At 48.5% G+C, this 14,351-nt stretch overlaps 2 protein-coding genes across 2 annotated transcripts; both read right to left on the bottom strand.

Annotated features, from left to right (window-relative positions):
- Nucleotides 1-1,170: 1,170 nt before the first annotated feature.
- LOC126509428 (protein B-Myc-like) lies at nt 1,171-2,412 on the bottom strand. The gene has a single exon (XM_050155343.1). The coding sequence runs from the start codon at nt 1,926-1,928 to the stop codon at nt 1,335-1,337; it is 594 nt and encodes a 197-aa protein (XP_050011300.1). The 5' UTR covers nt 1,929-2,412; the 3' UTR covers nt 1,171-1,334.
- Nucleotides 2,413-7,533: 5,121 nt separating this feature from the next.
- On the bottom strand, nt 7,534-11,010 carry LOC126509324 (odorant-binding protein 2a-like). Its single transcript, XM_050155168.1, has 6 exons — nt 10,883-11,010; nt 10,237-10,370; nt 9,934-10,004; nt 9,366-9,476; nt 8,712-8,813; nt 7,534-7,628 (listed from the first exon to the last, which is right to left on the bottom strand). The coding sequence occupies exons 1-6, from the start codon at nt 10,967-10,969 to the stop codon at nt 7,534-7,536; spliced, it is 600 nt and encodes a 199-aa protein (XP_050011125.1). The 5' UTR covers nt 10,970-11,010.
- Between the last annotated feature and the right edge of the window lie 3,341 nt (nt 11,011-14,351).

Below are 14,351 nucleotides of genomic sequence, written 5' to 3'. Positions count from 1 at the left end.
GGACCCTGAATTTAACCTCCCACACAGCTCCAGGGTGAGTTTGGGAGGCAGCTATGGAGAGTAGGTGTCTGGTATTGAGAAACCAAAAAGTCCAACTGGCAGGAAGCTGGGCCCAGGCAGTGAAATGCATGGGAAAAGGGTCCCCACCCTGGTTGTGCCTGGGGCTGACCTGATCAATTGAAAATACACTGGAATTTGACTGCGCTGAGCTGGGGCCAGCAGGTCTATCAGTGCCTCGAGTGTGGCTCTGTGGACTCTGAGATCCCTGACTCCAGCGGCCTACTCTGCCTCCCAGCTGCAGCCTCCAGTGTGGTGGCCTTTGAAAGTAGGTGCATGAACCCATAGAGATCTCAGCACCGCGGCTGCTGGCTCACTCCCAGCCCATTCGGAGACCCTCCCTTCCCCTCGGCTGGAACTTTAGCTACTCCTGGGTAGGAGCTGAGGAAGTTCAGGAGGGTGAGGGGGAAAGAGGGCCGGCACAGCTCTCAGACTGCAAAGCCAAGTGTGGCCAGCAGAGGCCCCTGGTACGCGAGGGAAAATACTGAAATGACGACAGCTCCTGTTTTCATTTGTCCCACGTGGAGCCAGCACAGCCTAAATGGGAGGAGAAAGAAGAGTCCACAAGCTCAGCTGACGCCATACACCCCACACACCTGGCCGCCTCCAAATTCACAAGACCCAGAAGGAAACACCGACACTTTGGTGTTTTTTTTTTCCCCTTGTCTCCTGAGACTCACCCTTTTCCGTTTTCTGTGCTTCAACAGTACCTTTATTTTTAAAATTATGGTCCTAGTTTTAAACCCGTTGGTCTATTTTTAAAATTTTGTTTATGCATTGGTTTCATTACTGGAGTATCTTTTGTCTTTTCCTTTTTTTTGTTTATTTTTTCTTTTTAATCATATAAATTTCCTCTCTTTCTTGCTTCTAGCATACTTTCAATCGTAGTATTTTCTGTAGCTTCTTGTTTTTTTTTTTAATTTCATAACGCTATGTCTTTAGCGTGGGCTCAATATATTTCCTAATTATTTTGTTTCTCTAAAAACCATAGAAAAGAATCGACTTTAAAAAGGAAAATATACTTTTATACTTCGTATTTGAAGATCTCGTACAACTGATAGTGTTTTATTGAAGTTATTTACATTTAAGGGTCCAGTAACATTGGAAAATTGATAAACGTTAAGACTTTTTATTAAACAAATACAAATCTGTTAAGGGGAGTGAGGAAGGATGGCAAGCTTTAAAAAAAGAAAAGGGGGAGGGGGTTCTCTTACGCCCAGAATTTGAAGCAGTTAACATGGCTGAAGCTTACAGTCTGAAGACCCAGGGCTGTGCGCTCAGGTGTTGCAGGTGCAGTCTGGAGGCGTCGTAGGCTCAGTGTCCCCGGCCGGGCTCGCGCTGGTGCCTTCTTTGCGCACAGCCTGGTAGGAGTCCAGCTTGGAGACCAGCTTGGCAGAGGCCGAGAAGCCATTCCACATACAGTCCTGCAGAATGATGTTCTTCACGAAGGTCTCGTCGTCCGGGTCGCAGACGAAGTTGTGCTTCACCGCCTCTCCTCCTGGCAGCTCGGGCATCATCTCCAGCAGGTCTTCATGGTAGAAACTGTCACCGTCGTGTTCCCTGGGGGAGAAAGACCCGGCGACCGCTTCGCTGGAAGGTGAGTAGAGGCCGGCGTGGCCCGGGGACGGGCGCGGTGTGGGCAGCAGCTCGAATTTCTTCCAAATGTCCTCGCTGGGCGCGGGCGGCTGCGGCGGCTGCTCCTGCATGTCTTCCTCCTCATCGTCGCACATGAAGTATGGCTGCACCGAGTCGTAGTCCAGGTCCCGGTTGCCGTTGGCGAGGCTCACGTGGAGGGGCATGGTCGCGGCTGTGCGTCTGCGGGCCACACCAAGGCGAGCAGGGCTGCTGCAGAAACCTGGCGCGGTGCGCATCGGTCCCGAACCACTCCCCTTCCCAGGGATCACTTCCTACAATCCCGGCAATCCCTTCACCAGGCCTTGGTCTCCGTCTGGAGCACAGGGAAGAGGCGACTGCTAGCCGCCAGACACCTCGCTCAAAGTATCGCGCCACCTTATGGAGAGAGGCTAGAGGCGCCGCGTCCTGCAAGCTCAGGATATGTTTTCCTGCCTGCATATGACCTATTTCCAGCGAACTCTCGCTCATTCCCTGCTATTTTGTACTCCTCCACTTCCTTTAGTCCTCGTTGTTCGCCCGGTTTCTCGTCTACTTTCATGTTATCTGTAACATGTATGATTTTATGTACTTATAAAATCTGGAACCGACGAATGAGAGAAACAAAGATATTTTGTCTCTCTGAAACTTACTATGATAATCTCCAATTTTATCCACAGCCTGAAAATTATATACATTGCTCTTATTTATGACTAAAAATATTCCATTTCCACATATAAGCCATATCTTTGTTCCTTTTTTGACTGGCATCTTGGTTCCATAACCGCTACTGTGAAAACTTCTGCAATAAATGCATGTACAGGGATCTTCGTGAAATACTGGCGTGGTGTCTTTTTTACGGGTTTTCTTAAAGCCATACTATTTTTTATATTTACTTATATTGCTTTATATGCATGACTGATTTGCCTGCATCTATGTAAGGCAAATTTTACCTTATTTACCTGCATGTCCCATGCCCATGGATACCCAAAGAGCACGTCAGAGCCCCTGGACCTGGAGTTACAGCACTGTGAGCCTCTCTGTGAGTGCTGGGAACCAAATCCAGGAGGTCCTCAAGAGGTCCTAAATGCAGAGCCAATTCCCCAGCAGCAGCAGCACCCCACACTCTGTAATGAAGATACAATGTTTGCTTGCTTAAAGGGCACCTGCAATTGTCTAGAGTGTAGATACAAACATATGTGAGTTACACATTAAATCTAGGCATGAGCCAAAATTCTAAAATACTTTACGATTAAGTGTTACATAATGTCAGGCAGGCAAGGCAGCTCCTACTTTGGCTAAATCAGGGGGATTATCCTAAATTCAGTCTGACTGGCTTCCAGGATACCCTGGCCTACGAAGTAAGAACCTTTCTGAAACAAACAAGGAAGTCCAGAGTGCAGAATTCCTAAAACCAAAAGATCTAGTTTTATTTTTCTCTTTTCTTTCCTGATTCTATACCGAATTTAACAAAAGAACCCTGGTAAGATACATACGATTTCTGGTTTCTAGACAATATCTCTGAAAGCGATTTGAGATGTGGATTAAAGATCTGAATGAGTTACAGATGTTTCGCACAGATACAAAAGGCTTGAGGAATAAACACTTTTTGTGTGTCTGTGTTTGTGTCTGTGTGTGTGTGTGTGTGTGTGTGTTCACACACGTGAAGGTCAGAAGTCAACCTCAGGGGTTCTTCGTCAAGATGCCATCCACAATGTTAGTTTCAGACAAGTTCACTTTCTGATCGATTAGGCTAGGTTGGACATCCTCCTGCCTTCACCTTCCCAGTTATGGGGTCACATCTCCATGACTTGTTTGTTTGTTTGCTTTTAACATGGATTCTGAAGATCAAGCCCTTGTCCTCATACTTTCACAGCAAGCTCTTGACTGACTGGACATTCTCCCAGCCCCTTATAAAGGAAAAACACTCTAAGTGGTAGAAAGATGGCTCAGGGATTGATTAAGAGTACTGGCTGCTCTTCCAGAGTCTGCAGACTTGATTCCCTTAGGGTGGTCTAGCTCGTAACAATCTACATCCTCTTGGCCCCCACAGGCACTGGCTAGACATGGTGTACAGATATACATGAAAACAAAACACCAATATACATAAAAATAAATAATTCTTTTTTAAAAAGAATAAAGTATTTTATATAAAACTATATGTAATTTGGTTGGGTATAACCCACATACACCTTATAGGGTTTTCTTGTGCTTTATTTTCTTTTTTGTTTTTTTTTTGAGATGGGGTTTCTCTGTAGCTTTGGAACCTGTCCTGGAACTAGCTCTTGTAGACCAAGCTGGCCTCAAACTCACAGAAATCTGCCTGCCTCTGCCTCCCGAGTGCTGAGATTACAGGCATGTGCCGCCACCACCCGGCCTCTTGTGCTTTATTTTCAAATAATTGAATTTTCTTAGAAAGTTTATTTTTTGTGTTTATTTATTTTTAATGTTTAAATAATTTTTCATTTAATGTATAGAAAGATGATATATTTTAAAGAAAAATCAAAAAGACTAAAAAGTACATGGTGGCACATGACTTTAATCCCAGTGCTTGGGAGGCAAAGGCAGGCAGAACTAGACTTTGAGGCCAGCCCAGTCTACAAAGCAAGTTCCAGGACAGCCAAGGCTACACAGAGAAGCCCTGTCTTCTTGAGTACCTACTTTGAGATAGAATTTAAGAGTCACCAAGAGGGTACTAAAGAGCAGCTCCCCCTTGAGAACGGGGAATGTTCTATTCCTTCCCTGAGTGTCTCCTGTCACCTGTGTGTGTAACTTAGGTATCAGCGTCATATACTAAACTGTGACTCCCTCCTTTGTGAAGGCCGTGCCCCCAAATCTGGAGTTCCTGTATTCTCTTCTTTTTTTTAATATTATTTATTTGTTATGTATACAATATTCTGTCTGTGTGCATGCCTGCAGGCCAGAAGAGGGCACCAGACCTCATTACAGATGGTTGTGAGCCACCATGTGGTTGCTGGGAATTGAACTCAGGACCTTTGGAAGAGCAGGCAATGCTCTTAACCTCTGAGCCATCTCTCCAGCCCCCTGTATTCTCTTCTTGAACTATCTCTTTGAACCCTTCCCCAACTCGGCTTCATACAGGTTCATCCTGAAATCCTTCTCTCATTGAAGCCATGAGCCTGTGATTGACTGAGTCAAGGGCTCTAGATAAGGGGCCCCTCAGGCTTCCCTGGGTGGCAGCTCAGAGCTGTGCAGTGCCCCCATCTCTGCAGTGACACTCTGAGATTCTAGCCACCTGGTATGTCTTTTGTCATCTGTAGTTTTGGTCTCTCAACATTTCCCCACTTTCCCCCTCAAAAAAAAAAAAAAAAAAAAGACAGAATTTACAACTGAGCTAGTGAAAATACCTCCAAAGAGCACTGACTTTTCAAGAAAATACATTTACCAATACACGTTTGCTTTGCTGGTTATGTTGAACATTTTTCCTGTAGTGCTTCAGGGATCCCTATTGACATTTAGCAGAGGTAAAGCTTCAAACAGCCTGGCATGCAGTGCTCAGACGCTAAACCACATCCACAGGACAGACAGAATTAACTGAGTAGCACCCTCCAGGTGGGAGCTGTGGTTGTCCATTCCGCTGTCGGCCTGATTGAAATCATCAGGAAGAAGAGCTGAGCACGCCAGTGGGGATTGTCTTGGTTAGGTTTGCTGAGTGGGTTTAACTGGTCACTGTGGGTGGATCCATTCTCTGGGCTGGGATTCTAAGATGTATAAAAAAAATTAGGCTGAACACACCCATCCATCAACCTATGCTGTTTTAATTTTATATCACATTTTATTATTTATTTTCATTGAATGGAAGCATGCATGTGCAAGTGTGTTCAGATGACAAGGTCATCTTGTAGACATCAGAAAACAGCTTACAGGAATCAAGCTTCTCCTTCCTCATGTGAGACACGAGGACTAAACTCAGGATCAGGCTTGGTCACAAGCCTGAGTCTTCTGGCTGGACCAGTCTGTGCTGCTTGACTGTGGATTTGATGTGACCAGTTCCCTCTAACTGCTGCCACCTTGGCTTCTTGAAAGACTGTGGTCTGAAACTGTTAGGCAAACTCCCTACTTAAGTCACTATGCCAGAGTATTTTAGCAGAGCAGAGAAAACTCACTCACTAGTATGAAAATCCCGTCCTTAGGGGCCTCTAGTTCCTTAACTGTGGCAAAGAGAAAATATCATTGGTACCAGCAGTGTCTCTTTGTGAGTAAGAAGCACACTAGACGCACCCACCCTGACCACTTGACTCAATCCCAGAACCCAGGTACAGCTGGGAAGAGCTCTGTGTCCACAAAGCTGTCCCATGACTGCCACACCTAGGCCATAACTTGTGCATTCCTGCATAAACACAGTGTTGTAGACACTACATTTTTAAAGTGCCTTTGGGGGCTGGAGAGATGGCTCAGAGGTTAAGAGCACTGACTGCTCTTCTTGAGGACTGAAGTTCAAATCCCAGCGCCCACATGGCAGCTCACAACTGTCTGAAAATCCAGTTCCAGGGGACCTGACACCTTCACACCAATGCACATAAAATAAAGCTAAATAAACCATAAAAAATTTAAAAAAATAAAAAGTAAAGTGCCTTTGGCTCTATCTTGCTATCTGCCCATCCCCTAACACGTGATCAGACCATCTGGTAAAAGCTCTCTCCAGGTCACAAGGGCCCAACTAACCACAGCAAACCACAAGATGGTTGGTTGGTCAGTATGTCTTTAAGGAAAATGGGTTCCAAGTTCAAAGAAAGGAAGTGGTCCCTGCCCAAATGGAGTCCCTGCTGCTTCCCTTCCAGCAGTAATGAAGCCCAGGAAGGCAGCAAAGGCTCAGTGCAGAGCAGCTGGCAGGAGGAGGCCTCTCCACTTTGGGTCCTGCTAGGATTCTGCTCACTGCTCCAGGGCACAGTCTCAGCCCTGAGCTTTCACACCCAGTGCCCAGGGTCACAGCTCAGTCCCAGTACTGACCCTGCGGCAGGGGGCAGGGAGCTGTGATACTGTAGTGGGGTGTGGTGTCAGATTGCAGTCTCTGCATATTCTGGATTCAATAAGAAGTTTTTCTGAAATACTGATTACAAAAGAAATCAGCATCAAATTTTTGAATTTGAGGTTATTCTGGGACCCACAGTTAAATCCATGCATAGTCCCTGTCTCAATCTAAAAGAGAGCCTGGTATGTTGGATCCAGCCTGGCCTGGCCCTGTCCTCCAAAGAGCCTGGAGGCCTCAGGCCCCACCTGTACCTGCAGAGCAGCCCATCCTTAGGAACTCCCAAGAGCTCCCAGCAAGAGCTAAGTCCAGAAGGAGAGGAATGCAGAGAGAACAGCCAATCAGGCGACCTTAGACTGGAGGGTCAATGAGCTGAGGGACACTGGCCTGAGTTCCAGCAACCATCAGCAGAGGTGACATGCTGGACAGCCAGCACCTTGGGATTTGCACTTAGAGGCCATACTGATCACCTGGGGTCTGGCATCTTCTCCCACATTCTGGATACCATGTCCCATTGGACAGTGAAACCCTAAACCCTTGTCCTTGAAAGACTGTGAGGGAGGCCTGGGGTGGAGATCTGGGCTGAGGGAGACTGTGGCTGCTTCTGTGTTTACTGAGGGGACATGATGGAGGAGCTACCCACCCTAGCACCACCCTGTCACTGAGCTAGGCTTCTCAAGGAGGGGGTCTTCACAGAAGTACACCAAGTCCTCCTGGACTAGGAGCCCAGGGGTGACAGTCACACTGCCCAAAGCCCTGATGACCCCTCACAGCCCTCTTCACAGGGGCTTCTGAGACACTCCTGACAGGGTCCAGTCTAACAGCCAGTGGCTCACAATGTGGGGCTCTAAGACCCCACACGCTCTCCAGGAAACTCAGATGCCATGCTCCTTGGGCACCAGCCCATCGATATCGCTGTACTTTTCCCATGTCTCTGCTGCCAGCAGGGTCTTCAAGCCCAGCCAAGGCCCTTCACAGACAAGCTGAGCCAGAGGACTGCTAAAGGGCTTTATTTGGTATCAGGTGGGGGAGGGAAGGCCAAGGTTTGATGGAGGAGCAGTGAGGAGTTTGGTGCAGGAGAGGTGTGGTACAGGAATGTCCAAGTCAGGTTTGGGCAGCAAGGTTTGCTCAGCAGGTGCAGACCTGGGTAGCTGCTGTGACAGAGAGAAGAGAGATAAGACCACCATTCTACAGGAGCAACAGTCAGGGAGTCATGGACAGAGGCGGCCCAGGGCACATATGGAACAGAAATCTCTTTCCCAACATTTCTGTGTGGTCCCTGCTAGGAGCTGGGGTCCTCTGTAGATATCCCTCCCCACTCCCATGATCACCCAGGTCTCTGCCACCCTGGAGAGAATGGGTAAAACAGGGCAAGTCAGAGACCAGGGACTAGGAGAGATCAAGACAAACAAGAAGGACTTCCTAGCTGTCTGGCAACTACACTCAGGGCCACTTCCCTGGTGACAGCACCTGTCTGTGGGTATGGGATGAGGACAAGGGCTTCCTGAGCTCCACATTCTAGGCTTCTCCACATTACTACAGGTGGGGCAGGGTGGGGGAGACTTACCCTAGTCGCTTTCAGGCACACAGTGCTCTGTAGAAACCAAAAGAAGCCCATGGGTGAGAAGGGCCCTGTAGAGGACCCCATCACATTTGAGGCTCAGACCCTCCCCCAGGCAAAACCTAAGGCAGGGCCTGGCAACCCTGGGAGAGGTAACAGGACCTTGAAGGTACAGTGCAGAAACCAGGGAAACAGAGAGAGCAAGGGAGAGAGTGGACAGAGCACAGGAGACTTGGAGGTGCATGGGGACATCGAGGGACAGAGGCTCAGATTGTGACATTGTGATATTGAGTTATGCATGACCCTGAGGAAATGATGGAGATACCACAGAGACACAAGGGACAAGAACAGACATGAAACCACACGAAGGGACAATAAGACCAGGCACAGAGAGGACGTAGAAGCACAGAGACAGACATGGTTGGGGGCCTCATCGTATGGTAGCAGGGACACAGGGGACACAGAGGGAGGCATGGACAGTCCTGTTCTCACCTTTTAACTCTGGTACAAGGATGTTTTCCTCTCTGAGTCCCTTATGCTGTACAAATTTCTTAAATTCTTCCATGGCCTCTGGGTTTTCCTCAGGGTTTCTCCCTGTGGGGAGGTGGGGCAGGCTTAAGGGGTGGAGCTCAGCTCTGCAGAGAGCCAGAGGCATAGGGACTTGAGCATTAACCTACACAAAGGTTGAGAGAGGAGCCTGGCAGTTAACAACGAAATGGGTGTGGACAGCCAGACGTGAGGGACCCTCTGGCCCTAGGGAGAACCTCTGCAGACTTACAGGTCACTCCACAAACCTGTAAGAGCCCTGAATCTCAGGGACATGAGGCTGTCCCCTGACCCTGGAGTATTGCTACCTACCATAAAGGCTTCTGCCAAGACATTCCCTTTGACCTGACATTTGACTGAGATTCCTGGAAGTGGCATTTGCTGGCTCCAGGGGTGGAGACCGTTCCTGAGTGCTCTGGTCTCCAAAGGCCACAAAAGCCCAAGGCCCGCCCAGTTTTAGCCACTTTTCTCTTTGGATCTCACATATTTCCTGGGCAGTACCCTGGACACAGCACCAAGAGGCTTTCTGGTCCCCAGTGCCAGGCATGCTGGTGGAAGCAGAGACCAGACACAGGACTTAGGGCCTCCATGGCACCTCACCGATGAGCTTTCCCATGCGAAAGAACTTCCCGTGGTAATGGCCTTCACAATACATGACGTAGTGGTCCTTCACCGGCAGCGCTGTGATATACATGGACCTCTTGCCATTTACTGCAGATGAACAGAAATAGCTCTTAGTGTCTTATCCTTGAGGCACCATTGCAGACCATGTGAGGGAACACCTTGGAACACTTCGGTGGTCACCGAGGAGACCTGTCTAGTCTAGCCCTGGCCTTTCTATTGTCTCCATAATTAGACAGGAGCCATTTCTTGGAAGCTCTCAAGCCCAGCTAAGATGTTCAGAGAAGGGAGCTGATGTAGGACCCAGGCCTGAACATCCATCTCCCTGCCTGGCTCTCCTCTCTTTAGCATGGTTTTCTCATGGTTCAAGAACTGAGATTCAGACAGGGGACAATGATCCAGTCAGTTGCTAGGGTTGACTACATAACTACCTCTATATATGGTATGTGGAAAATGACTAGATGGCCTGTCCTATAAGCTGGACCAGGCAAGGACCCATCTATCCAAGGGCTGCCGCTGCAGGATACCCTAAGACACAGGGACTCACGGGAGGTGAATTTGCCAGGCTCATCAGTTTTCTTCATCAGGATTTTTTGGGCATGACACTGACCATTCTTCCTGTAAACACAAGTCCACAGTCAGGCTGCTCTCATCAGCATGGTGGAGCCATTCAGGTCTTTTGGTGAATCAGCCCTGGTCAGGTGATCCTCTAAATCCATGTTCCTGCTTTAGGAAACTACTTAGGACTGTGTGCTCTCAAAGGCAGGGATCACTTAATTTTCCAAACTCAAAACATGGATAGCAAGGGAGACACACACAATTAGAGAGGTGCAGAGTTGGGGACACGTACCATAATATAATGTTGATCTCCATGTCTCCTCCTTCCAGGGCTGTCATCTTCACAGGGAAAACCTTCGAGGGTATCATGTGACTGGGTAGGCTGCCATTGTATATTGTAGCCTTTGAATACCAGGTCCCAGAGTACTGCAGGAGACAAAGCTTTGCACATGCACAATATTGGCCCTCTACCTATCCCAGGCTCCAGCATATGGGCTAGCACCTGTGTAGACACTGAGAGCCCAGGCTGCAGCCACTGAGAAGGACAAACCTGCATTCCAGGACCTTTGGTCAGAAAGCAGATATCAGCGCTTTAGACCCCAACCCCATGATGGTAGAAAGTGTGTGCTCCCATCAAGGTATCTAAACTCTTGAGGCCTACACTTCAGCACTGGATGAATGCCCTTGTCTACGAGGCCTTCTAGCTCTAGGTATCATGTGAACAAGGAATCCTTATCAAATCTTCTTTCTGTTCTAAACCTCTAACTTCAGGAGAATACCCATCTTCGGTTAGAATAGTGGAAGCCCAGTTCTTACTGCTCAGTGCAAGGTCAAGTTCAACCTTCAAAGACTTATTGGCCCTCAGCTCAAATCTACCAGCACCAAGCAGAAGGCCATGCCTTTACCCCACCCCTCCCCACTGACATTCCCCTCCTCACATCCTCCTGGTCATCTGATGGTACTTCTTGGGCCTTCAGGACAGCCACCAACCCCAGAAGTGTGAAGGTCAAGAGCAGGCTCTTCATCTTCAGTCGCTAGCTGGGCTCTCACACAAGGCAGGTCACCTGGGGAAGGTTTGCTCTGGCTGCTCACACGGTGCCCTTTATATCCCCCGTGGCCAGGGATGTGTGCCAACTTGGCACTGACCACGTCCCTCCTGTCCTTCTCTCATGGCCAAATCCACATCCATCATGGAGGTGGAAGGTTGTTGTTGTTGGGATCTGATGACAATGAACTCAATGTCACCAACAGACAAAGAAAGACACACAATGCCCTGCAATGTCTGAGCCACCAAGACTTGTGTTCACAAAGGACCCTGGGTAGACGAGTAAGTTATGGGTAGGAAGGTTGCTCATTGGGCAGAGAGGGAAGGCCAGGCGTACCTTCACAGCCTTGTCCCCCATCTGCTATGGCTGCCCTGAGCTATGTCCACTGAGACCTGGATTCTGACCTCCTATGCAGAGAAAGGGGCTGAGCTAGACTACCAGAGACTGTTGCTAGTCCCCAGATGGCCTGGCCGCTGCCCGGGAGGGAGCCCACTTCATTGTCCTTTTTGTGCATGGACACCCCAGCTGGACCTTCCTGTAAGTGGGGACACAGACTCCTGACTCTTGTCAGTTTGAACATCATCAGGGAAGATCCCCTGCCATACTAGGCCACACCATGACCCTGACCCAGCTGTGGGCTCTGCAGGGCACTTCTTTATCTCAGATGTCCTGGTCCTTTTCATTGCCCGGGCAATGCCATTTCCTCAACCATCAGGTAGGGATACATTTCCATAGTTCACACGATTTTAAGTTGGTTTTATGAGGAATTCCAGCCACACATGATTATTGGTCCCCTGAAAGGACAGGTGAGGGGGTTCACCTCCGAGAGCTCAGGGGGATTCATGTCCAACAAGGGGCTCTGGCCTTCTGCTGTTCTTGTCATCTGAGGACCTGCTGGGAGGACATTTCAGAGCCAGGGCTGCCCTGGTGCAACTGAGGTCCATGTGTGTTCATTTCTTGCCATCTTGTGCCCTGAGGTGGGATGAAGAACCAGCATCCATCACAGCCTTACTTGAGCCCATTTCTGTGCTCCTATTGAACGTCATTCCTCTGGAGTCCACAGCTTCCCTCCTTGTTAGCTCTGAGCACCCATATGCACTCCACATGGCAGATCACACTCTTTTTGTGTAAATGATGCAAAAAGCACCATGACCCCATGTGCCTACCTGTGTTCTGAATTCATGGTGTCTGCCTGGCTCCAGGCCTTAGCCCAGCTTCCTTCCCAGTAGGAACTGTGCCTTCCACTCCCCACTCTGCAGTTCCTGAACTTGGCCACCTGCCTGAATCCTAGAAGGTCAGGTCTGGAGAAGGATTTCATTTCCTGTGTGGCTGTCTACACTCCATGGCTCTGGAGACAGGTGTTGGTCCCACAATGGCATCTCTGTACCTGTCTAGACCAAAGCTGGATGGGCTCAAGTATCCACAAACAATCTTACTGAACCCCATCTGACCGCCCTGGCTTGTACTGAGGAGCTGGCACTGCCCAGGTCTTGACCTCACTATGAATGTTTTGGTCAGGAGGCCTGACATTCAGGTTGTGAGCAGAAAGGGCTTTTAGAACCAGAGATTAGAAAACAGACTATCATCCCAATTAAGGGTGCGGGGTCTCTGAACCTGCCAGCTTGTCCTTCACTAGCATGTTTGATTCATTCCTCTGTGCACCTCACCACACAGGCACCTGTGTTTGATTCCCTAAATCAGAGGAGAACAATGTGTCCAAGTCATTGACAGAGCCAGGGACGCTGTCATTCTGCTGGAGGCCATTGGACTTGCCAGGTGGCTCTCATTATCCATTTCTCTCGCCTGTGTCTTAGCACCTGATTTGTCTCACGCTTTCCAGTTATGTTCCCTGTCATGACTAAACTAAGATGGCAGCAGATAGCTGCTATTGCATTTGTGGAATGGACTCTATTTGAATCCTGAAGTGTCAGTGCTGGGGTGGCTACAGCTGAAAGTGCTGATGGCTTACCCCTACTGTCCCCTCCCACAGTGGTTGATGTTTCTTAACACCAGAGAGACTTGAAGCTTCCCAGTCTAGTGCCTGCACCTCCCTTTTGTGTTTCTCTGACCCTCAGCCTTGAAGGGCAGGTGTGAGGTTGAAAACCACACTGTCATGGATGGGTCTGAAGCTTCCCCCACAGGTTCTTGTGCGGAAGGCTTAGTCCCAGCTGAAAGCCCTTTTTGAAGAGACTGCAGACTGAGGCCAGGGCTGGTAGAAATTAGTCATGGAGAACACCTTGTCCTCCTCTCTGCTTCCTTGATGGCACGAGATGCCAGCTGTTCCACTTAACCTTCTCTGCCATGATGCTTTGATTCACCACAGGCCCTCAGCCATGAGACCAAACCATCGTGGGCAGAACCTCTGACACCAGGAGCCAAAATGACTCCTTCTTCTTTAAGTTGTCCTCAGTGTGTTTAAGGCGATGATGAAAACCTGTCTGATACATTGTCAGCATGGATGGAAACTGACATCCCGAGATAACATGAAATGTCCCACCTGTGACTCAGAGGGTCCTCAGTAGAGCCGAGTCCTAGTAGCTCCAATGCTAACTTTCTCATTAAAATGAGAAAACATGACCTTAAAATATCACCAGATACCAGGCTTCTGGCCTCCAGAACTGATCAAGATTGTGTTGTAGGTTTCTGGTTTTGTCTTGTTAGCAGGGCTGGGATCTACCCCAGGCCTGGCACCGGCTTGGTGCACCTTACCACCAAGTTCCATCCTATGTCCACATTTCTGGATTTTAAATCATTTAGTTTCAGTACTGTGCTATAACTGTCTTTAAAATCATTCCTAGCTGACCAATAGTTACATTAAATACAAATGATCAAAATCTATCCAACACAATGCAGGACTAGTACAGAGGGCCCAAACCGTATGATGGCTATTGTTGTCTACAAGGGATCTACGTTAAAAGTGATGATAGAGGTGAACTGGGTGTAAAAGTATAGAGCTGCCGTAGGTCAACTTTAATCTAACAAGATGTAACATCAACTAATGTAAAACCTAGAACAAAGCAGAGTTAATGGGATAATGAGGGGCAGCGTACAAGGACAGTTGTGCCATTCCTCGGGGAGGAGCTACCATCCCAAAGGTTAACAGAGCAGTCAACAGGGCAGAGTAATAGAACTTGGAAGCTGAGCACGCCTGTGGGATTATCTTGGTTAGGTTTGCTGAAGTGGTTAACTGTCCACTGTGGGTGAATCTCTGGGCTCAGATTCTAAGATGTATAAAAAGAAAAAAAATAGGGCTGGAGCGATGGCTCAGTGGTTAAGAGCATTGCCTGCTCTTCCAAAGGTCCTGAGTTCAATTCCCAGCAACCACATGGTGGCTCACAACCATCTGTAAAGAGGTCTGGCG

Source organism: Alexandromys fortis, unplaced genomic scaffold (genome assembly GCF_014885135.2).
Source record: "Alexandromys fortis isolate MF-2015 unplaced genomic scaffold, M_Fortis_MF-2015_v1.1 scaffold_72, whole genome shotgun sequence".
In the NCBI taxonomy this organism is placed as follows: domain Eukaryota; kingdom Metazoa; phylum Chordata; class Mammalia; order Rodentia; family Cricetidae; genus Alexandromys; species Alexandromys fortis.
This window is presented reverse-complemented; position numbering and strand designations above follow the sequence as displayed.